General features: G+C 46.5%; 1 protein-coding gene across 8 annotated transcripts in view; it reads left to right on the top strand.

The window, feature by feature from the left end:
• The first annotated feature begins 2,527 nt into the window (after positions 1 to 2,527).
• The window catches only part of MACROH2A1 (macroH2A.1 histone), a 73,258-nt gene continuing 50,669 nt past the window's right edge, over positions 2,528 to 25,116 (top strand). For all 8 annotated transcript variants that reach the window (XM_039836076.1, XM_039836070.1, XM_039836074.1 and 5 more), the window contains exons 1-2: positions 2,528 to 2,667; positions 12,499 to 12,703. In XM_039836076.1, the coding sequence (XP_039692010.1) occupies positions 12,532 to 12,703 (172 nt within the window). In that variant the 5' untranslated portion in view covers positions 2,528 to 2,667; positions 12,499 to 12,531. The remainder of the gene's footprint in view (positions 2,668 to 12,498; positions 12,704 to 25,116) is intronic.

The raw sequence follows: 25,116 nt of genomic DNA, 5'->3' as shown, positions 1-25,116 counted from the left end.
CTTGCCTACCCGAATCTGTAGTGTCCTCATCTGTAAAATGAGGATGAAAATGTCCCAGAACTGCCTGCTGGGGCTGTTGTGAGGGTGAAATGATGGGATATATGTGACCTGGCACATGGCGAGTGTGCAATAAGATAGAGAGCAAAAACTGGCCATTTAAATGTTACTCATTTCCAAGTCGCCAGGGAAATCAATTGTGTCAGAAACCAATGTTAGGGAAAAGGCGAGTGAGTTACTTCTTGGCTTCTTAGGGCTGCAGTTTGGATTTATTGGACAATCATCTACGTTGGCCTTGGCCACCACTGGAGAATAAGAAGCCTCAGGTCTGTCCACCTCCAAGACACCAGCAGGCTACAGGCATCCTCATTTTCTCCATACAGGCCTGGCCTTCACTGCAGCCCAGGTGTTTCCTCTTGTTAAAGTTTACAGGAGGACCGCTTACATTTTGGATCAGGGCCTGAACAGTGTGGTAACATACCTAGAAGTTTTCTCACCCTGGGAAGGAGCCTGGCACCTGCCTGGCACACAGCAGGTGCTCAGCAAATGTTAACTGAGTGAATAAATGAAGTCTGGCATCCTTCGGACTTACTGTAGCCCACAGAAACTTTGCCTGGTGTCTGACCCCTGCAGAACTGAGGAACCTGCCCAAGGACCCAGGGAAGGACAGAGCAACAAGGAAGGTGGTCTCTGCACCTTTCCTGACACCCTCCTGCAGCTTCCCTGGGGGACCCTCACACTACCTTAATGCTTTATTTTTGGGACGCAAAGAATCATTTCTCCAGCTTTATCTCCTGTAACTCTTCCCTTCACTCATTTTACTCCAACCTCACATTCACTATTCCTTTTATAAAAATTGGGATATTACTGACATATGTTGTGCTCGTTTAAGGTGTACACATGTTGATTTGATACAGTCACATATTGCAGTATGATTACCACCTTAGCATTAGTTAACACAACTATCACAGCACGTAATTATCATTTCTTTTTTTGTGGTAAGAACACACGCACTATTCCTTGACAATTTCAGACACGTTTGTGCCTCAGGACCTTTGCACTCACTGTTTCCTCAGGCTTGGAACACTCAGATATCCACATGGCTTGCTTCTTTTGTTCCTTCAGGTCTTTGCTTAAAAGTTACCTCAGGGAAAGTCTTCTCTAAATTTTGAACCCCACCCCAACCTCACACTACCTTATCACCCTTCCGGGCCTCATTTTTTCCCATAGCATTTACACCATCTGACTAATCATCTCTTTTGTGGATTGTCTTCCTTTCCCCACTAGTCTGCAAACTTCAGAAGGGCAGAGATTTTTTGCCTGTTTTGGTCACTGCTTCATCTTTATCATCCAAATTGATGCATGGCCCAACGTATGACTTCAGTACTTAACTGAATTAATGAATCCATGAAGGGTTTGTATCGGACACTGCTTTGCAAACTAATTTTAAAGTCCTGTGTAAAAACATCATGGTGAAGGCCGGAGGTTACCACCGCTGCTCTAGGGGGCAGCCTGACGGCTAGGAGAGGTCTTTCAGTAGTGGTACTTTAAACCTCACATCAACTCTGCCAGGTGTGTATTGTTATGCAAATTTGGTTAACATTTTGTTACTCAGGTGGCTTCCCCCTTCACACTTTGGCGGAGGGCGGGGAGCGGAGGAGAGGAAGGGCTCCTATTTAAGAACCCGGGATGGGGCACTAACCCCTTCAGGAGACAAACCAATTTGGGAATTCATGGACAGTCTTTACATGGGTCCCTCCTTTTTCTGCTTGTCTGCAGTTTTAAAATTCGTATGTGATAGGGAATCACTGTTTACATTAGTGAATCCTAACTGGGTTCAATCGTGAACATTTGATGAATCGAAGTAGCTAACGCCTTCTGTGCACACAGCAGGTCGACTTTTGGGGGTCATGATGGAAAACCCCAGAGCAGCCGGATATGCAGTAGTTGGTCGTGGGGTAGAAAAGGTTTGCTGGGGACTTATATCTAAAGACAGCGGCGGGCTCTGAGGTGTGCGGGGGTCTGCATTGGTTGGGGAGGGAAAAGTGCTTGCTGGTAACAGTAGTTGCGCCTCCCTCCCTGTGTTAACGGGATGGCTTCTAGGGATGAGGCAGCGAAAGTCCCAGGCTGAGGGCCAGGCACACAGTAGGCGTTCAGTAAGTGTCACTCGAGACACACGGGCTGGGACGTGCGCTGGAGAAGCCGCTCTGCCCCGGCACCTCTGTTCAGGGCGCACCCCTTTCTCGGGTGGATCCCGCATCTGGCGTCCAGCGTCAGGGAGGGGTGCTTGAGGGCACAGGGCCGGCCGCCAGAGCCTCGGTGCAGCCGGGGGACAGACCGACTGACATCCAGGCTGCACAGTGCCGAAGTTCCTCGTGCGCGCGGCCGCAAGATTAGGGTCAAGGCCGGGGCGGCGCGGGAGGGGTGGCCGGACGCGCAGAGACGGGATGGGATGTGACGAGCGGCGCGCTGTGCATTGTGGGAATCCCGGGGCCGCCGCGACTGGTTCCAGTTCACTCCGCAGCGGAGCCGGGCGGAGGGGGCGAGCGCGGTGCGCGCGGGCGGGAAGCGAGTAGGCGGGCGGGCCAGCGAGCAGCGCGGAGAGAAAAGGCGCGAGCAGCCCAGAGCGCACAGGCCGGACACCTTCCTACTGCAGCCGCCGAGCCGTCCGTAAGTGCCGCGCGAAACCCCTCGCCGCGCGCCTCGTCCCCGCCGCCGGGGTCCGGCCGCCGCGCTCTTCCGGCCGCGGTGCCTGGGAGCGGCCCGGCCTGGCGCGCACCGGGCGGCGCTGCCGGGGTTCGGGCTGCCGGGCTCGGAGCGGCCCACGCCGGGGCCTCGCGCGTAAGGCACCCTCCCAGGCCATGCCCGGGCCGCGCGGGATTCCCTTTGGTTTTGTTTAGAAAGCAAACCCGGAAGCCAACTTCTCACGACCGCGTCCTCCTGCTCGCGCCCGGGGGCTTTTGTGGGAAGGAGACCCTTCCCAGGTGGACGGGCAGACGGCGACCCTTCCCGGTTGGATGGGCAGACGGCTGGGCCTGAGGCCGGAGGAGGCCCCGCGGCGCTGGCTGGCAAACCTGGGCCTGGGCGCCCGGGAGCGGTTGTACGCGGAGTTGGACTTGATGAGGCCACGCCGGCCCACGAATTGCCAGCCCCCGCACAATAAGTCGGGCCCGGACGCCGGTGGCCCCAGTGTAGGCGCCTGACTCTATCTGCTGGGAATGGGGGGTGGGGGAATGCTCGCGGCACTGGAGCCAGGCCTGGGAAGGGGTTGTCCAGAGACCGGCTGGAGAGGGGCCACGGGAACCCCGTAACTCTCGGTGAGCTCTTGATGGTCTTTTGTTTGCTTTGTGGTTGGAAGTTTTTTTCAAGGTAACTCCAGAAGGCTGCAGGCTCCCCTGGTGGAGAAGTCCAGGAGGGAAGAGACTCGCTGGGAGTGGGGTGGGGTGGCGAGGTGAGTGCACAGGATGCTGCTAGCCGAATCATCTGACAACAGGTGTGTGGATTGCGCGCCCCACCACCACATCTGCAAAGACCACAGATCACTCAAGGATCTTGTCAGTACATCGCTTGGAAGGTTCTTTCAAACAAGATATTAGGGAAGATATTTCCGAGTTTGAAAGTGAGAGGCTTCTTTAGAAACAGCTGAGACAAACCTTGAATTTAGCAATTACATGACCATGAAATCCTTATAAGATTTTAATGATTCAATAAACAGCATATAAGAATGGACAATTAGAGGGGCACTCCTGCTCGCTTCTCTTTTTCTTCCACCTTTGTGGTTTGAGGTTTTACCGTTAAAGGGGGAGGGGAAGTGCTTTGTTCTAAGGCTCCCTGCTCCAGGGACTCTGAACAGCTTTAGGTTTGAGTGGGAGGCTCCAGTCGTAAATTAGGTGTAATCCACCTACTGCAGACCACTTTTAGGGTACTCTGCCGTCAGAGGAATTATTAGCTCTGAAATGGACACCTCATGCCTACAACTGGAATTAATACCCCTTGTACACAACTAACCAAAGTTGGGCGGTGGCATCTCAGTCTTGCACAAGAGTCTCTCTGATGAGGATAAATATGTTTTAAAACCTGTTTTCTTTCTTTTTTAAACCCTCAAGACTTTAAATTCTTCCCCCCTTCTAGTTTTAGGAGAGTGGACATCTCTCTAGTCTGCTATTTTGTTTTAATCTGTTACCATTGTTAATGGTAGTAAAGGTATTAAGGAGGAGGGAAGGAGTTAAAGTGAAAATTGTTTTGGGCAGGGCATTTAGAATGAGGAAGGGATAGTTCATATTAAATTTTGAGAGTTGTCTGGGCCATCACATGTAACTGATACACAACCGTAAATCACTGGCTTGGTCTGTACCAAATGGGCCAGGGTCAGGGAGTGGTGCATTTCAATCTGCCTTATGTTCTGGTCCTGGAGATGGCAGAACTCTGGGAGAGCCCTCATTCTTTCTCCAGAGAGAGACTTGTAGTACGTGTATTTTAATACCTGCAGGGCTAAGGATGTCCCAGGTCATTTAAAAGAGATTTGTTTAATTAAACAAAAGCACAAACTGAAAACCCCAAGCTGACAAAACTCAACAATAACCTGTATGTGGTGTTCATCAGAATTGCAGCAGTCTGTAGTGCTCATTAGAATGTGGCTTTGGATTTGTGTTGGGTTTTTCAGAGTCCCATTCTTGACACAGGCTGGGAAGGGGCAGGGGTGAGTGGGGCCCATACCTGTCCTATAGGCCCTCTCCACATTCTGTAGGTTTAGAAGTACATTGGGCCCCACTTCACCTCTTAAGAGTGAACATGAGTGGGTCAGTGCTTAATACCCAAAGACTTGTATAACTTGTTTGCTTGGATCAAGCCTGCCAGATCAGTGTCTTGCAGTCTTTCAGTAAATAGTTCCTGAGAATTAACTCTAGGTCAGGCAATGGAGATAGAACCATGATCAAGAAATGCCCATTCCTCGTTTTTGGGAAGCTGACATGCAGAGAAGACAGGCCAGTGGCCATTGCAAGGTTAGTGCAGGAGGTCACAGTTGCTCTTATCAGGATGGTAAGTGCAGGAGGTCACAGTTGCTCTTACCAGGATGGTAACCTAGCCAGGGGCAAGCCCTTACGAGGCACAGAAAGGCTGAATAGGAGTTGTCTGGGGAAAGGAGGTCAGGTGAGGACAAGTGCTTTAGGCCTGAGGAACCGCATGTATAGACTCTTAGAACAATGAGAATAGCGGTCAAATGGGGGAGCTGCCAGAGACTCAGGATGGCTGGATCCTAGAGGGGAGTCAGGTGAAGCTAGAATGCAAACAGGCCAAATGACAGAGGATCCTGATCAGAAACACACTGAGAGATTTAGACTTCATCTTAAGAGCCATAAGAAGCTTTTGAAGGCTCTGAGCGGGAGAGAGACGTGGTCAGGTATTCTTTATTCTTACTGGGAACTCTTCTGTTTAAATATTGAATAGCTTCTAGATGCCAAGACTGACCAGGGTCTTGACCTACTGAAGCTCTCATCCTAACCTTGACCGTTGATGGTCTTCCATTGAAGTGGTTGTCTTAGAGGTTGGCAGAACCTTTAAAAGAGGAGGTGTGAGGAAAGTTTCCTTGTGAAGTAGGCAAGCAGTGCCTTACTATCGAAATACGATGCTTTGTGTGTGTGTGTGTGTGTTTGTGTGGTGCAACTGGGGAAGCACGCCGTGGAGAGGGTTTGCAGAGGTGAAATCTTCATTCCAGACTAGCTTCCTGCAAACTGTTTCTGCTTGTGGTAAACAACACTTGTGTTTGGGTTTTGTTTCCCAGCTCCCCCGCCCCCCACTCCCCGCCTGCCCCGCTACTGAAAATCGAACTATGAGGGAGATAAGTCTACTGGAACAAAATGTGCGATTTAGGATTTATTTACTATCTCAATTTATCCTTCTTTTCCTGTTTGCAATCCCTTGGTTCCCTGAGGGTAGACCATAAGTTCTTTAATCATCAGGCTCACTTTGTGATGCAGTGTTTTATGAATGGAGTGAGATGTTTTTCCTGATTGGCTAGAGTACCAGAGCAGGTCTCTGTTCTGAGCCAATCAGAGTGTAGCTTGTGAACCCTAGCTCTATGAGCAATCGTTGTGTAGTATATCCACATGCCTCTGGGGACATGACAGCAGTGACACCATTAATCATTTGGTATGATAGGAGTAAATGGGAGAGAATGCTGTAAATAGGATTAGTAGCCTACGCTTCAGGATTAAGTGTCTTGGGTTCACCTTCATGATTGGAGTTAATGGGAAGGTGACAAATGCATGTGGACACGTGGGCATTTATCCAGCTGCGGAGAAAGGATGGGACAGTCCTCCCTCAGTAACAATGACTTGAGCACTGATAGCTCAGATTCCTTCATCCTCAGGTGCTGGAGATAGGGCTGTCTGACTAGCAGCTCCCCAGCAGTTCTAATCAATATTCAGTTCAGGATCACTATGCACACATTTATTGCTTAGATAATAAAAGACTTCATGATTGACCATTCCAGTGGTTTTCTGAGTGCCCTGATTATTTAAGAAATTTTTTTTATATTGCAGCTTTAATAGAGATCAGTCTCTTATAGATGTGAGGAAAGTAAGTATTTTCATAAGATCTGTGTTACTGAGACAGTCTAGTGGCAAGATAAGAGGTCACTGGATCCATAGAATTGTCAGGGAGTCAGAAGGCCTCTGTGTGGTACTCATCTCAGCTATCAGGGCAATTGCACTGTTCCTTTCCTGGGAGTCCCTAGGGTAGCTCCACAGGCTCCCTGGATTTTGAGGCTCCGGACTCCAGAGTTTGGCCAGGTATGTGTACATGAATGGTCCCAGAGAAGGGCCCTGACTGGTGTCTCATTCGCCACATCTCTAAGTCCTGTAGCCTTTGGAAATGTTGCCCTCATCTTTGTCAAGAAAACTCTATCCACAGTAAATGTCAACTAATCAGTCACCATCCAGCCAGCACTTGAGAGCCTACCAGGTAGCAGGAAGGGTGGTGGGTCTTGGAGATACAATAGTAAGCAGAACTGACTGGTCCATCCCATCAAGAAGACAGAGAAATAAGCAGCGACGACACAGGGCAACAAGTGCTAAGGGTGGGGTAATTGGCTTTAGAATGTTTATATAAATTGGATCTAGTGGGGCAGTCAGATTAGAAAGAAGGCCTGGAAACTACATTTACAGAGCACTTTAAATAAATTGAGAAAAGCAGTTGAACATATTAAAGAATGGTAGCAGACCTTATAAGAGATTTTTAGCTGGGCTCAGGGGCCACAGCAGGAATGCCCACTGAAGAAACTGGGAGCAGTTCAGCCTGGTGGAGTCCTGGTTGATGGACATAGGGAGAGGTGGGCCGGAGGTCAGCAGAGCCTTGTGTGCATGGGGCTGCCTCAAACTAGAATGTGACTGGGGGCCACAAGGCAGGAATGCAGACACAAGAACTGCTTTATGCGTCTGCATCACGAGACAAGGTATTGGGACCACTAGGCAGGACTGTCCCAGACAGAAGGCTGGAGAAAGTGTTTCAGACAATGTGAGTGGCATGTGCCAAACAGTGGAAGTGGAAATGCAGGCTGTTTACAATACAGTGAGGAGTCTGTTATGGTGCCCTGTAGGGGAGGAGTAGAGTGGTAAGGTAGGTATGTAGGATGGCCCCTTGCCCTCCTCACTTCTATGACCCTCCTAATAGTAGAGGACTTGTGGTTTTCAGATCCATCTTGTTCAGCCAGGTTTCAAATTAGTCCTGTGCTGTGTGCTATGAGGACAGATCATGTCGTCCTGGTCATATTTCATTTGTTGAGGGGCCTGCGTTCAGAGACTTGCTTCTCACTCAAGCCTGGCTCATCTCTCTGTACGGCCCGTCTCCAGCGGTGTGTCTCTGGGTAAGCTTTGGGTTTCTGCAAACAAAGTTCCTGTCTATCGTGATTGATTTATAGTTGCAGGAGTTGCAGCGATAAAGACCACATAGATCCCTTTAGGGTCAACCACAGAATCTTTATTTCCTGACCTGCTAACAGTCAGAAAGTCAGCCAAGCTAATGTATATGAACATAATGTGATGTACAGATGCCACAGTTTCCTGAATGCCTATCAATGTTTTAAAGCATGTGGGGCCCTCTACAGGGGTGAAGGCTTCTGGTTTACTAAATGCGGTGTCCTTCTGGCTGATGAGTACAGGAAGGAGGGACACAGCTTTGTAAGTTTGACAAGATAGTATAGCTGTTTCTCCTGTGAGCAATGTTTGTGCTTTGAAGAGAAGCTGAGTGTATCAGAAGCCACTTTTACTGTGATGGAGGACTGTTCATCTCTCAGAAGAGGCTAGGTGTAGGAAATAGTCAAACAGGCCCCAGCAGGCTGGTCATTCCGACTCTGGCTTTAAGGTCAGCTTTCAAGTTGGTTTGTCATGTGACAGGGGCTGCCTCTTTCTTCTTTTCTTCGAACAAATAGCTAGAGGACATTTCTCAACCTCTCTTGCAATTAGGTGTGGCCTCGTGACCAAGTTGTAGTTGATGGATCAAGGTCAGAAGTAGTGTGCCTCACTTCCAGGCTTGACCCCGGAAAAATTCCATGTGTTCTCCTCCATGGCCTTTTTCTTTCCCTGGTAACCCTGGAACTTGGGCGTGGAAGGATGAGAGAAGTCTGGATCCATGACTTATCCTGTGGAGAAGCACTGGACAGTCATGGAAGCCCACTTTGGACATTTTGTGACTGAGAAATAAGCTGTAGGGGCTTATTTGTTATAACAGCTAGTGCTACCCTCACCAGTACAAATGTCCAATACCAATTTTTCAGGAAGATGACCTTTTTTCATCTTATGTACATTGTCATTTTTGCTAACTTTGCTGAGCACTCAGTGGGTGAGTGTCAGGCCTTTATATATATGATTTTATTCAATATTCTCATACACAGGCTTTTATTCAACTCTCTGAGATTCATTCTATCATCATCTTCACTTGACAGATGAGAAAATAGGCCCGAGGACGCATCGGCAGTAAGTGGCAGATCTATGACTTGAATCGAGTCTGTCTGACTTTGGAATTTGAATTATTCACCACAGTGCTCAGCAGCCACTCTGTCACAGCCACTCTCTGTCCCCACACTGGTGCCCATATCTCCATGGCCCTGTAAAGAGCAGGATGGACCTGCACATTCATGGGCTTGTCTGGGTACTTCAGGCTACAAGGTGATTTTCCCAAATGATGTTTTTAAAATCATCTCACATTATTGGATGTCATGAGGCTGCATGACTTAGTCAGAATTTTCATAGCTGTAGCTGCAGGTTGAGGATCTATAGTTAGAAGAGTAGAAAAAACATGGGGAGTGGTGGGGAACAAAATCTCTGCAGGACAGCCCCCCTCGGGAGAAACAAAGACTTGGGGCTGCTTTATCAGAGAGGAGCCAGACTCAGAATGAGACATGAAGATTTTCTTCATTCAGCAGTAGCGCTTGAGGTTCCATGATGTTTGATATCTTTCCTGGGACCCAGGGAGCCCAGGATGAGTTGACTGCAGTGCCTGACACCAAGTAGCTTGCAGTAGAGCTGGGAAGGTAGGCACACAGATATGTGCCAGGATATGTGCTATGGGATCACAGAGCAGAGAGCAATTCCAGTCCATGGTCAGGTTCAAGAAGAGGGCTCGTGTGAACATCAATTCAGCAGGTTGGCAGGAGGACAGAGGGTGTTACAGGCAGGAGAAACAGCATGTATAAAGACATTCTGCGCATAGCATCACAGATAAGGAAGTCAAGGGCGTCTTGAGGCATCTGAGCCCAGGCAGGGGTGGTAGGAAGCAGTGCTGCAGAAGTAGTTGAAGGATGCCATTTGTGGCTGGCTCAGGGTGATGGGGAACCATCAGTAAAGTAGGCAAAGATCTCTGATGTCCATGGAGAGAGACTGGTGCTGGGGAAATAGGTGAGAAGAAGTAGAACCAAGCACCAAGGTGGGGAGGGTGAAGAGAAGGGAAGAGGCTTGAGAAATTAGGGAAGTAGGTTCAATAGAGCTTGGTTAATGACTGGGTGCCGTGGAGGTGAGCAGAAAAGTAGGGGCCAGGTTGACTCCTGCTCGGTAGCTTGATGCATGATGTTGCTACTGATGGAGCTGAGAAACCCAGAGGAGTTCAAGGCACCCATGGGACTTACAAGTGGGTCTTTGCTGCAGGTAGTCAGAATAGCTCTGAGGCTCAGTAGCCAGGTATGAGTCAGAGGGAAGCATCAGGAGCATCACTTTTAAGGAATAAGCGTGTCTAAGACTGACTGTTCTGGTCCCCAAATGCTAATGGCTCCTCTCTGGGGCGGGACATTGTCCAGTTCTCACAGAGGGAGCCCTAGCATACCCATACAGGTCGTCCTGGAGACAGAGCTTAAGTCTGTGCTCCAGTAGGAATGGGGCTGAGCTGTATTAATCATCACTAACCACAGGCCTCTCCTGCTGAAAGAGGGGAAACATTCAGATCTGAAAGCTCTTAATCCAAAGGTGTTGGGTTGTTCTGTGAAACACATTTGTAATGAAGCAAAAGACTGCTAGGAAACCCAGTGGCAGCTTTCCCTGCAAACTTGTGTACTCATACCATTTTCTGCTCAGAGTGAGCACAGGTACCTGTTGGCAAGGAGTGTTATAAAACAGGTCATTACAGCAAAAAACTGAGCCAACTAATTGTTTCCAAATAACTTAGACCCTTCTGGGACTCTTTAGCACTCAGTAATCAATTAAGACTGGTGCCCTCTTGATAGGGTGAAATACAGGGTTCTCATCCCAGGAGACTTCAGCCTCTTTCAGCATCTTCAAGAACCAGGGCTTGAGTACCTTCATTCTGTTGGGCCTGCCAGTGCAGTTGCCCCAGTGCCCAAGAATGCTGCTTTCTGCTGCTTTGGTCGTCTCCGTCAGGCTGATAATTTGAGGTGATCTTGGAGATCACACTGATGTTAAGTATAGACCATGGCATGTCCCAAGTATAGGGTTGGAGGTCAGAGTAACAAGGATTCCTGACTCTGGCCTCCATGATCATAGAGGCATGGACTGTTGGAGCTGGAGGGGCCCACACACCATGGAGTCTGACCTCAGTTTACCAGTAAATGGGAGACCTGCCCATTTGATTCAGTGGTCTGAGAATAAATTTCCTATAGGGAACGCTTGCCCAGTGTCCCAGAATATGCTGAGGCCTCTTCATAGACTCTCTCTTAGGACCCTGCACTGGCCTTTCACCACTATAATTTAAATGACTGTAGGGTTATTTGTTGCCTTTCTTCCCCATCAGCTCTAGAAGAGGGACCACAGCTGTCTTGTGACTCCTGTCTCCATTCTCCAGTATAATTCCTGAACTGAATGCGTGGTTACTTGAATGCTTTTAGCAAACATTTGAGATCTTACTGGGTGGTTCTGTAGTCAGGGTCAGCCCCGAGAGCCTACAATCTGATGGGAGAGACGGGTCTGTGTGCCCAGCACTGCTGCTGTGTGAGGCTTGCGGAGCCTAGAAGGTGGGGCAGTTGGATCCGAGCACTTGGGGAAGGGTTGTCAGAGGGCAGAAAAGTACGAGGGATAGAGGGAGTCCTGGCCAAAGAGCACACCACCATAGAGGAGGGCATTCGGGGGGACTACATATGATAACAAGAGGCACAAGGTAAAGCTGGATGGGTGTGCCAGGCCTAGATTTCCAGGGCATTGTATGCCAGGCGTCCTGATTTTGTCTTGGGAATTGCGGCAGACATATTCAGATTTGTGTACAAAGATGGCCCTGCCGGTGTAGGGCAGGTAGATTAGAGGAGAAGAGACCAGTGGTGTTTGTGATCATTTGGCTAAGGTAAAGATCACCTGGATCCAGTCACAGCTGGGATGGAGAGGAGAGGGCCTCACAAGAGGCGTTGAGGAGGGCCATCCTTGGACTGAGTGGCATTTTGGATGGCCATTGGGAGGAGGAGCAGGGGAGAAAAAAACACTTCTCTAAGGGCAAGCCTGTCTGGCAGACTGGCAGTGCTCAGAGGGCCTCTTATTCTAACCTGGCTACCCACTGAGCTGTGAGCCATTCCCGCGTCACAGATAAAGGATTGTAAGAGATGCTGCTGTCGTCAGAGACTTGGGCACCTGGCTTTACAGCTCTATTCTCGGGGTGGGTGACATAGTTTTCTTTTATGAAGTCTTCAGCAAATTTATCAGCTCCAGTCTCAAGTGGATGAAAATGCAATTATTTAATAAGTGTGTAGAGTGTAGCCAAGAAACCTCATTTTCTTTTACATCATGTGGCATAAAGGCAAGATACTTAAGAGCAGTCATTGTCGGAGTAACTTTTAAATGGAAATGGCCGATAAAATTGATGTCATGGTATAAAATGTGAAAGGTTAAGCCATTCTCTCTTCAGGGGCCACAGTGTTCCGGTGGAGAACATCGGTGGGGCTTGGAGAGCTTGGCGGCTGCAGGCAGTGGCATCTGCTAGCAGGACCTGTTTCTTCCAGGGGCCAGCGTATAAGGTGAAAGGGGGTATGCGCCATCTCCAATGATCCTGATGGTGTCCCTTATGCCTCCACAGTGTGCTTACTGATCCAGCTCCAGGGCCACCGCCATGTCGAGCCGGGGAGGGAAGAAGAAATCCACCAAAACCTCCCGGTCCGCCAAGGCAGGAGTTATCTTCCCTGTGGGGCGGATGCTGCGGTACATCAAGAAAGGCCACCCCAAGTACAGGATTGGAGTGGGGGCACCTGTGTACATGGCTGCTGTCCTGGAGTACCTGACAGGTGAGTGTCCGAGTCAACTGGATAACTCTGGTTCAGACTGTGGCAGTTCTGACAGCTTCCAAGCATGATAGGACTTTTCGGTTTCTTTTATATTGAAACTTTTTTTCAAACCTACAGAAGAGTTGTAAGAATAGTACAGTGAACATTTTAATCTAGATTCACCAGTTGTTAATATTCTGTCCCCTTACCCCATGTGTGTGTGTGTGTGTGTGTGTGTATGTGTGTGTATATGTGCACACAAGTATATGTACATTTATTTTTAGCCATAATTTATTATATGTTTTATTTTCAAATTTCCTCATTTGCACCCGTAATGTTCTTCATAAATTTATTTGGAATCCTTTCCCAATCCAGGATCTGTTTCAGGGTCATACATTGCATTTGGGTTTCAGGTTTCTTTAGTCTTAATTAACCTAAAACAATTCACCAGCTTTTAAAAACTCTTCCATGACATAGATGTTTTTGAAGAGTCTGGGCCAGTTGTTTTGCAGAATGTCATTTTAGTCTGGATTGGTCTCATACTTGGATTCAGCTTAAACGTTTTAGTAGGAGAATTGCATAAGTGACGAGCCCTTCTCTGGTGTCATGTCAGGAGGTATCTGATGTGGCTTTGTCTTGTCATTAGTGATGTTTGGTTTGTTCATTAGATTAAGGTGGTGTCTGCAGATTTCTGCACATTCTGAATCCCAGTCTTTCACCTAGTGGCTTTAGCATTCCCTGATGATCTTACCAGAATCTGTTATTACTATGATGGTTACAAAATGGTGATTTTTTTTTTCTATTTCTGTAATTTCCTCTACGTTAATTGGCATTCTTCTGTAAAATAGAGCTTTTCTTCTTCCCTTCCCTTTTTAAATTTTTTTGTACTGCCATTGTTGGTTCATGGATTTTTTTAAATTTGGTGGGTTGTACACAATCATGTCATTTTGATGCTCAAATTGTCTCAAATTTGACCCTCAGGCTGGTTCTTATGTCTTTTTGCCATGTTTCCATCAGTTTCTGTGTATTTTCTTGCTTTTTGACATTATAAGATGTTCTAGTCTTACCTTGAACTTTTCCTGTCCCAGTCTTGGAATCTGCCATCTTTCTAGGGTGCCCTTGGACCTTTTCATCGTTAAGATCTTATCGCTCTTATTGGTGGCTCCATAGCAGTGTGGGAGGCCAGCTGGACAGGGATACCACCCCCATTTTTAGTTGTGAGAAAACCAGCGTGAAAGTATAAAAGGACTTGCCCGGGGTCACATATGACCAGTAAGGACTTGAGAAGGGACCCACATCCTGCTGTTATCGTTTTTACCACTTACTGCTCCACACACTATCCATGTAGGTGGCAGTAGGGAGCATCCTTGATTCTTAGAAAGACAAGATGCCTCTTCCAAAGAGATACAGTCAGGCAACAGAAGAACTAGATTGCTCCTTGCTCTCCCAGGTCTCTCAGTAAGGCAAGACTGAAGGTTCGCCCGTGAAGAACACAGTCATAATTGGATTGCGAGATGTATGCACATATTCTGGGACTTTTGGCCCTCTGCTTGTCAGAGACTCTTACAGGTGGCATGTCTGGTAGCATGACCTAGGCATGATTCTTTTCACTATATAGACAAAGAAACAGAGGCCCAGCATTTATGTGATATACCCAGGCAAGCCATGTATAACATTGGCAGTCAGCTGGGGAGACCAGGGGAGAAGTCAGTAGATAGAAATCAGAGGACATTTGTCCTGGCAGTTTATATGCTGTGTTACCTAGAGTGACTCAATCTCTCTGGACTCGAATTTCCTTACAACTCAAATGGAGACAGTAGACCTGCTGCATCAACTCAGGTGGCCGTGAGAGCCAGAGGGGCTTTGTTTGACCATGATGGGAAAGCTGACATAATGTGCAAACCCAGCAAGCCTGTGTTTTCTGGTTACCAAACACTGTGATGCCCCTATCATGGGTTTTCACAGACACTGTCATTAGGTCAGGTACAACATCAGTTTCATTTCTTCATTAAGCTTCCTCTTCTTAGTTTGCAAGGCACAGGATGGGGGAATACCATTGTTCCATCATATCTGAGGCAACTATTATCTGTATCACACAGAAACTCTATATATTTTCCTCGTCTGTGTTTGGCTGGCTCTGAAACAGCACAGTACTCAGGAGGTCACGGTCAGTGGGTCTGTTCTCATCAGCCCCAGAGACCTTAACCCTGTTTGCACCACACCTGTCATGCTTGTCCCCAGCTATCACAGGTGTATGGTAGTGGTCACAAAGGGGAGTGGGAATGGTCAGGGCAGCCTATCACTATGGCTGGGAAAATAGGTCATGGCAAATCTTTACTCTGGCATTAGCCACGTTAACCTCTATAGTAAAGAATAATACATATTTTTAAGTTTTACCAAGGTCTTCCAGCAGAGCTGTACTTAGCTTAATCTGAATCATCTCTTCTGGCTACATGCAGTGCTGAGTCACTGGCGTGACCATTGCCTGAAGCCAGCCCCCCAATATGGTTCCTTGCCTGCATGACTGGTGCTCAGGAGATGTCCTGAGCTGTTAGCGCTGTGCCCAGTCACTGCTGTGGTCATGTATCCTGTTGCCTGATGATGGGATAGGAGTTAAGCTCTGGGGCCATGTCTAGTGAGAATGCTGCCCTCTTCTACCCCTTAGAACAGTGCTGTATACCTACACTGACTGCTCTTGGAAAGTGACCTACCCTGAGCCCCTTGGGCTGGGATGTGAGAGCATGTGGCTATTTGAAAGCCCATCAGAGCTTTGGTTTGGTCCTTGAGTGAGAAGGAAAGGTGGAAGAGCCCTCTTTCTATTCTGCTCTTTGCTTTTGTTTCATTAAGACCCTTTCCTGTTCATTCCACATGCTTATTGTGCACCTGTTGTGTGTCAGGCACCACAATAGGCTCTATATGAGAGCATAGGGATGATCGAGGCAGAGATGGTCTCTTCCCAGGGGAGCTCATTGTCTAATTAGGAGAAAGAACCAGCCAATTCAGATGGCTGCTGACTGTGATTCATGCCACAGAGGGCATAAACAGGTGAAGGGGGGCCTGGGCAGCTGGGCGCTTGGAGATGAACTGGCTCAGGAAGGCTTCTTTGACGGGGAGACACAAGCTGAGACCTAGAGAAGATGATGCCAAGCCCTGTGAGAGCTGGGAGACAGGCTCTGCCATCCACTCACTGTGCTTGATGAACGTACTGGGTGCCCGCCTCTTCCCAGAGCTTGGGGGGAAGATATGGAAAGAGGGAGAAGCCAGGGTACCAGCCCTCAAGCAGCTCAGGGCCTAGTCAAGAATGTGGCCCAGATATCACACAAAGCATCTAACGAAAGTACCACCTATTCATCAGGTTTTCACTGGGAGCTATGATTATCAGGCACTGGGATATAAACCAGAACAGGACCTATCTCCACTCCCAAAGAGATTTCTGTCCAGAGATAGGTACATGCAGAGAAAGGTGATCATGCAGGGCCATATGTGCTATGAGTAGGTAGGTATCAGAAAATGTTTCCTGAAGGATGGTCACTAACCAGTTAACCAGAGCTACCCTGCTTGTCTAGTTGTTATCTGAAGAGCCCTGTAGGAGGGATTGATTTCCTTTCTGTGAGGCCCAGACTCTTACAGGTGGCATTCGCTATTGCAGGCATGGTGATGATGGTATGTCCTTTCGAAATGGCTGGGCCACACCTCCTGCCTTCACAAGGCCCCTGTAGAGAGATGAGGAAGGATCTGGATGCTCAGGGGTTGCTAAAAGGACTGCTGAGCTGCAGGGCCCACTTAGGCTTAGGTGGCTCTGGAGCAAGGAACTGACATCTTCTTGGTGGCCAGCCCTGGGGACCACTTGGAGTGCCCTGACGTTCAGTGGAAAGCAAGAAGAGGCAGTGGAACTGAGTGGTTAAGAGTGTGGACCTAGGTGTCAGAGCTGCCATTTCTTAATTGTGGCCTTAGGCTAAGCACTCATGTTCCCCAGCTGTGGTTTTATTGTCCATGAAGTGCAGATAACGATTGTCTGATAGGGTTGTTATGAGGCCGAAATTAGTGGACACACGTGAAGAACTCTTCCAAGCCAGCATAGTGTTAAGTGCCCACATGCTAACTTACATTAGGGTTAAAGCAAAGAGAGGAAGTCATCCTTCTCTGGCTACTAAGGTGACTGGGGGTTGCCTACTTCCTGTAGGGATGGTGATAGAAGCTGTCAGTGCCCACTCATGTGTCTTTTCAGTTGGTCAAAACCCCCTGGGCCTCACCAGGCAACTGCAGCATGTCTTGGCAGCTTCAGGCCTTCTCCCTCTGGTTTGTTTTAAGCTGCCACTTGACTCCTCCTCCTAGAGCCTGTATCACCCTCAACGCCAAGATGCCCTGCTACCAAACACTTCTGTCCGGAGCTCCTGGCATGCTCATGGAAACCTTCTTGAAGGTTTTTCCAGTTAGCTGGAAGTGGAGTGTACCCAGCCCTGGGCCTGTGTTAGGCCAGAGCTGAGGCCAGACCAGCACGAGTGTCTGAACAGGTAGCATCTCTGCAGGCCAGGGGCCCTCAGAGCCCCTGTGAGAGAACACACAAGCACTTCTCCTCAGGGTCTGCTGAAGGCTAGGGTGGACGTGGGGAGGAGATTGCAGCATTGCCTCTTGCTCTGAAACTTGAAGCTGGCATCTGTTTCTCTTCTTGGGTCCAGAGCCCAATCATCTGCTGAACTTAAAAGGAAAAGTCAACATCTGGAACAAGCTTGAGTGTAGTGACCAGACAGCTCCTTCCCCAGATCTCTGTGCACCTGGCTCTGCAGTGTGCTGATCTCCTCTCAGAGCTCTTCCCAAGGAATGTGATGCTGTCTGCTTGTCTTCTCAGTACCCAGGACTGTCTGGGCTTCACTTTGTTCTCTACTTCCCTGTCCCTTGACCTTCCAGCGTAGAGGATTATAGCATCCCTACCTCTGGGGGTTGCTATGAGGATTGATAATACGCTTCATGAATTTAGCCAGCATTGGTAGTTAACATTCAATAAATATAGGTAAAAATAAGTATTATCATGAGGAAACAATTTCTTTGAGATATCAGTTTCGCCCCTTTATTACTGTGGTACTTTTTTTTAAACTAACATTTAAAGGGAGCTTGGTATTAGTTTCAGCTCAGGTAACCTTCAGAGTCTCTGCAGTGCTGTACTAAGCACAGGGGACAATGCTGGGAGTGTGGGAGATGTGAAATAAGAAACATGTAACATGGCTTTTGCCCCGATGGAATTTCCATTGATGCTGGTGACACACAAGCCCACAAACCAGTAAGAGAATAGGGCAGATATAAGGGGTAAATTAAGAATACTCGAAACCCCCTGTGGGGAATCGGGGTAGGTAAATGAGAAGTATGTGGAAGAGCAGAGAGCAAGCACACTTGTGATTTGTTAGTCTCAAGTCACAGGTCCAAGGCACTCTGGGTCGGCATTGCTCAAACTGTGTTCAGTAGAACTGAAGTGTTTGGCAAAATGTAAGAGGTAGTTCACCCCAAAATAGGGCTCTGGGGCTGAACTGAGACAGTGAGATTCACATTCCCTCTTTTGAGATGAATGTTTGAATGACTTTGAGTTTCTCAGTAAAGGATCTTGTTTATTTTGAGAATCACTGATAAACAGTTTTCTTTATTGCAGGACTTTTCAGAGCCTTTAACATACTGGTATACCATGCATCCCCAAGGGAAGGAACTGTTTAGTGGTTCCCAAACTTTTATCATAAAAGCCTTCAGAGAACATCATACACAGTACAGTGTAAGGCAGGGGTCACCAACCCCTGGGTCCCGGACTGACCGGTACCAGTCCATGGCCTGTTAGGAACCACGCCACGCAGCAGGAGGTGATGGGCAAGTGAGTGAAGTTTCATCTGTATTTGCAGTTGCTCCCTAGTACTAGCATCTACTGCCTCAGCTCCACCACCTCAGATCATCGGGCATTAGACTCTCATAGGGGCACCGGTCCCTGGTGCCAGAAAGGTTGGAGACTGACGGTGTAGGGGACAACTGTTGTGGATTAAGCCCATGAGAAATGACCCTATGAGTAATGCTAAGTGAAAAAACAAAATCAAGAGCCACCATAAAGCATGAACTTCAGTTTGGCTCACTGTGGCACCAAAGCACAAAGCTTGACCAATAAGGAAGATACCTAAGTCTTTCTCTTCCAACGATATTTGCTAAGTGAGGTAGTGACTTGGGGAAGCCGTACATTTACTCTGCTAAGTCACTCAAGCACTGACTCGCGAAGGGCCTACTAGTCTCCAGGCCTGTCCTGGACACTGAGATTCATGACAAAAATCTCTGCCCAAGGAACTTACCCTGGGAGGAAGTTGGAGCTTTTGGAGCCATTTAACCCAACCCCTGAGAGAACAGGCCTGGTTCCTATTCATCAAATGCAAAATGATGTGTGATGACTTGTTTTTCCTTTTAATAAATAAACAAGATCCTTTACTGAAAACCCTGTTCCATAGCCTAATCACACACCTTATTCTACCAGCTTACCTCCTAGGACATAAGCCTGTTCTCAAAGTCAAATCCTTTCTCGGGATTTCTGGACATTAGGAGGATGGAAAGCCTTGGCTACCCACTCTTAAGACTGAACATCGACACCTAGTCATAAGCATAGTCCCTCCATGGTGACCACTGTGAGAGCTCTCCTGATTTGGATACCTGCACTCTGGTCTGTTTAAAAACCTGTTGTCATAATAGTGCGTTTCCACCTTTCACAGTGTAAGACTGTGGCTAGAATTTTTTTCTTCTATCTTCTTTGGATCTAATCTACAAAATGATAAAAATCTGAATTTGCATATTCTTAAAAAAAAAAACCCTCTCCTTTTCCATTTTCCCAAGCTTGCCCCTCCCCATCCCCCATATTTTCGACCTCAGGTCTTCTCTCTCCTGTCTCATCAGTGACCAGAACATCTACACTGTTATACATATTTCACCAACCATGGTAAAGTTTACAGGCCAGCTCCTGGCCTGGGGAACAAGGAGGGTCCCTGGGTGACCTTGTGACCACTTTACAGACTCGATAAGTCCCAGCCCTCGTGCCCGATTGCATCCTGCAATAAAATCCCAAGGAAAAGGGATGGTTGTTAAAAATACACCTTGCTGCCTGATTTTGGCTAATAAAATGATCATCCTCATCCTAAGTTTCAGCTAGTTTGATTTCTGATCTGTAACATGGGTCAGATGTTGCATCTCTCTGGTGTTAGTCATTGGACCACACTCCATCCCTGCCCGCATCTCCTGTAAGTGCAGTAGGGAGAGCCCTCTCCTGTCAGCAGCACTTATCGTTGCATATTCATTTCAGCAAACACCCATCGCACTTGGCATTTCCGGCCTGGGGAAGAAAGGATCTGACAAGCGTGGGGGTTAGGGTAGGCAGAGCCTGCAGTTGGCTCTGTCACTTACCTGGCCTCTTTACTACTTTCCTTTCCAGGACACCCAAGTGTGTCCTGTACTCACACAGCTAAAAATAGGGCAGGAAGAAGAGGACAGTCAGGCTGGCTCCTTGATGCTCCGAGGCCCTTTGAATTTCCTACATCTCTTGCTTGTTAGCATGACCACCCCCACCTTAGACTAACATGTTAGGACAGGACCCAACCAACTCTTGCTAGCACCTTATGGGCATTCATGCTCCCCAGGAGCTCTTAGCACCCCATAGTGCTCACTGTTCTGCAGTTTCATTTTCCTTAAAAACAAACAAAAAACACAGAAAAGAGAAGACTAAAGATTTAATGAGCTGGAGGGTCATAACTAGAGGGAAAATGGAAACCCTGAAGTTGAAACTCCAGTGTGCTGGGTACCCAGTGTATGCAGACTGTTATTTAAATGCATACTCCCTTTCGTGGTTATGTGAGCAATTTGTGTTTGAAAATTTAAGAAGCTAAAACTCACTCAAAATCCCACTGCCCAGAGATATCGTAGCTGGCACTGAATGCCTGTGATCCATTTTGTGTATATATGTACATGCATGAGAATTAGATTTTAGTGTAATTATTTGTTTTTTATTAATATCTGTTCTTGATGATCTTCTCTGATAGCCAGTCATAGGAAATTATCACTGTACATAATCTTACAAAGCAAATCAGGAAGTAATTAAGGAGAAGCTCCCCACATACACTGCATTGCCAGTCCGCCTTCAGCCTCCCAGGGGAATAGGCGATTCCATAGCGGATGGACATTCAAGGAGTGCTTGAAAAAGAGCAGTTTAGCACTGGGTACCTTTGCATTTCCCTGATGTTGTGGTGTCACATGGCCAGCCAGTTAGTAGACCCCAGGTGGGTCAGACCTCAGGGCTTGAGGCTAGAGCATGGACACCACCAAGGGGTGGACTTCCTCAGTACTTCACTACCACTCCCAAGTTGTGCAAGAGGCAGCACAGCTTGAGGACACACTTTGCCCAGGGGCATGTGAATCTGCTCTGTAGCTCAAAAACTGAGCTTTTACTCAGTCTGCATCCAGTCCTTCTGAGAAGTCTACGAGGTTGTCCAGGACAGAGAAGATGTGACCTGGCCCCCCTTCATGAAACAATGACCCCATCCCCCTGCTCTCTCACAGTGCGGGTGGGGGGGCATTGGGTGATTGGAATGCATCACTCGGAGAAAGGAAAGCCCTCATTGCTTTCTTTGGCAAACATTTTCTCCCAGTATGTGACTTGTCATCTTATTCTCTTAACAGTGTCTTTCACAGAGCAGAAGTTTTTAATTTTAATGCAGTCCAACTAATCAATTCTTTCTTTCATGTATTGTGCTTTTAGTGTTGTATCTAAAAAGTCATTGTCAAACCCGCAGTCATCCGGATTTTCTCCTCTGTTATCTTCTAGGAGTTTTACAGTTCTTTGTTTTACATTTAGTTCTATGATCCATTTTGAGTTAATTTTTGCAAAAGATATAAGATCTGTCTAGATTCATTTTTTTGCTTGTGGATGTCCAGTTATTCCAGCACCATTTGTTGAAAATCTCTCTGCTTTCTTGAAGATAAGTTACGTTGCCTAGGAATCCTCAACAGTCAAGGAGTCTCACTGTTGCTTCCCAAATTCCCTTTGAAGGGTAATATGCAACTTCCTGCCATTGGGGTCTGGACATGTACAGACAAATTACACATCAAGGGTTCTTTTTGCTCTTGGGCCAATGGAAAAGCACACAGCACTGTAAAACCTACTTTTGGAAAAGGTGTGACCAAAACTAAGTGTGGCTCTTTCATGTCAGACCTTCTGTCTGATATCACTTTACTTCTGATTGAAGTATGTCCTTTAGAATTTCATTTAGTGAGGTCTTTTGGTGATAAACTTTCTCAGGCTCTGTTTTTGAATGTTTTTTAATTTCATCTGTAATGTTTTTAGCTGTTATTTATTCAGTGTCTCTATTCTAGTCTCTCCTTCTGGAACACAAACACGTTAATGTTCAGTCCATCTTTCATAACTGTTCATCTCATTCATATTTTTCATTTCAATCTCTGGACTTCGTTCAGGATAATTATTGTTGGTCTGTCTCCCAGTTTAATTCTCTCTTCAGCTGTATTTTATCTCCTATTTAATTCAGTTACTGAATTTTTTATTTCGGTTTTTATACTTTTTATTTCTAGAAGTTCCATTTGGTTCTTTTTTGAATCTGGCATTCTTTAAAATCTCTTGTTTTCTCTTCATTTTCAAAAATTTAAATATCATACATAGCTAATATTTATCTGAGTAACATTTTTAACTTATTGAGGAATAATTGACAAATATAATTGATATATTTAAAGTGTACAATGTGATGGTTTGATATGCATATTATTCTGAGATGATTACCAAATTTATCTGAATAATTCTAATATCTGAAGTTTTTATGAGTATTTCTGCTGGATTTTGAGTCATTGTTCAGAAAGCCAATTTCTTTTCAAAGTAACCGAGAAATTCCTTCATGCTTTTGCTTAGTATTTTTATGGTTTAAGTTTTTATACGTTTACTTTGATCCATTTGGAATTTATCCTGATACATAGTGTGAGATAGGGATTAACTTAATTTTGTTCCAGATGGTGACCTCAGTTATTTCAACACAATTAGTTGAATAATCCATCTTTTCCCTGGTAATCTGAGATGCTACCTTTACTGTATGTGAAATTTCTAGATATAATTAGGGCTATTTCTGGACTTTTTCTTTTTCATTGCTCTGTCTTATTATATACTTAATAATATGTTTTTCATATCTGGTAGGTCTTTCATTGTTCTTTTACTTTCGTGGAAAGTAATTTTCTTTAATAAGTATTACATACCAATGGTAAAATTCACATGGTCTCGAAGGACATACCGTGAAACATGCATCTACCTCCCTGCTCTTCTGCATACCCAGTTCTCTCAAGAGACTGTCAACATTATTAGTTTCTTATATATGTTATATATCTTTTCAAAGATATTATTCTTTTCCCTTTTCATTTCAAAATCTAGAAAATGAAATGTCAAAAAAAAAAATTAGTGAGTCAGGATAATGGGTATGTGTGATATTCAGAGACTTGACGTTTCTCTTTAAGCCAAAATCTTGGTTGGGAGAATCTGAGGATTGTGGGTCTGCCCCTGACCTGCCCCCAGCACCCTTGGTCCCCTTTGCCAACCTTGAGTCCCGACTTGATACTATAAAGTGAGGCTTGCCTGGATCCTGGGCCATCATGTGGCTGCTTTTGCTTGGATAAGAGCTTTATAGTTCACACTGCCTGCCATGGATCCTGAGCATTTGTTCTAATACATGAAACCAGGCCAGTGCCTTGGAGAATGGAGCTGCACTTCATCACAGCCTGCCTGAATGCTGCAATGCCTGGTTCACTTGTTTAGTAATTCATCTGTAATGACCTATTTGCAAAAGAGTTAGCAAGCTCTGACCAAGTGCAAGTGCCCAGTGGGGGTGCTGGGGGGTGGAAAGAATCATTGTTGATTTCAGCAGATTTGTATCCAGTGTCTGTGGTGGGCCAGACATATCAGAGGCCATATTAGTGACCTCAGGGCTGGGACTGCACCTTCCCCACCCTTTCCTTACCATTGTGTACTCAGCTCTCAGCAGGAGGGCTGACATTCTGCATCTGCCCAATAAGTAAGTTTTTTTTAATTGAAGGATAAGAAGACCAGTTAGAGGATGAGTTTCAGGAGGAAGTAGTGTTGGTAATGTCACATTCTACCAGGAAATAGATGAGAGTGAGAGCTGAACTAGACCCTGGATCTTTTTAATGAAGTATAATTAGGATTAACACCAGGACATAATGGGTCAAACCTGAGGAGCTGCCCAACTGATTAAAATAACAGCATCCCAGGGTCCTTCTGTGGGTGACCATTAGGAAAGGCTTTAAAAGAAGGAAATGGGTAGGAATTCTACAGATACCTTGTCTCCCAATATTTTCCTGTTAAAATATCAGAATAAAACATATTTATAGTCTTCTTGATTTCTTTCCCTACCCAAGGGCTTCGATGTCTAATCAACCCAGCATAAAATACCATGAAAGTAAAAAACCACTCTCGGGGCTATAAATAAGTTCTAGCAAGAAGACAAACCCAAAGGGTATCAGCCACAGCCAGCTCCCCTCCATCTCCATCTCTTCCCACCACCCCCTCTGGTTCTGGTTGCCAAGAAGACAGCACAGACTTTTCTCAGATTGGCCAGGCTGCTCAGCCAGTCTACAGCTCTGACCCTGCCTCCCACCTTCTCTCCCTTCCTCCCACTCGTCCTTCATTTCTCACCCAACCTTCCTCCTTTCTAAACAAATGCCTTCTATCTAGAGGCCAGAAAGTGTATGTTCTCTGGTACTTCAGAGGCTGGCCATGGTGCCTGACACTGAGATGTCCTCTCACAGGGTTGATATCACCCCTGTATGTCTAGAGGGGGAACATTTATTGAATGGTCTTTATAGAAGACATTTATAAATGTCCTCTTTCTAGAAGAAGGTTCATTGCTTGCCAGAGCTCACATTTCTTGCCTGCAGGAACCATTTAGAAATCCAGGGCCTCTGGAAAAGGCTAATCTATTGGTTTCCCTGGCCATTGCTATCCTTATTGATGCTCTTTGTGGTAATTGGTAACTGAGGTATTCTTTGGTTAACATTTATCTATTGCCTCTGTAAATCTGGATATTGACTGCTAAAAGTCAGTATCTGCTGTTCATTCAGAAAATGAGGGTACTTAACTTGAGTAGCATTGGTTGTTTTTGTTTGTTTGTTTGGTTTTATTTTGCCTCCCACCTCTATCCTGGGCCCTGGCAGTTTCTTTCAAATTCAGATTGTGACTTGTAATTGTGGTGGTGCTTTGAGTGCTCCGCAAAGACAGAGCAGTTTACTAAAACACCGACAGAGCACTTACTAGGTGTCAAGCAATGACCAAGTGCTTCACATTTGTTAACTCATTGAATTTTCAAACCACCTATTTTGCTTAAGAAATTGAGGCTCTGAGCATTTAAATAATTTCTCCAAGG

The sequence above is a fragment of the Pteropus medius genome, unplaced genomic scaffold (genome assembly GCF_902729225.1).
Source record: "Pteropus medius unplaced genomic scaffold, Ma_sr-lr_union100, whole genome shotgun sequence".
Lineage (NCBI taxonomy): Eukaryota > Metazoa > Chordata > Mammalia > Chiroptera > Pteropodidae > Pteropus > Pteropus medius.
This window is presented reverse-complemented; position numbering and strand designations above follow the sequence as displayed.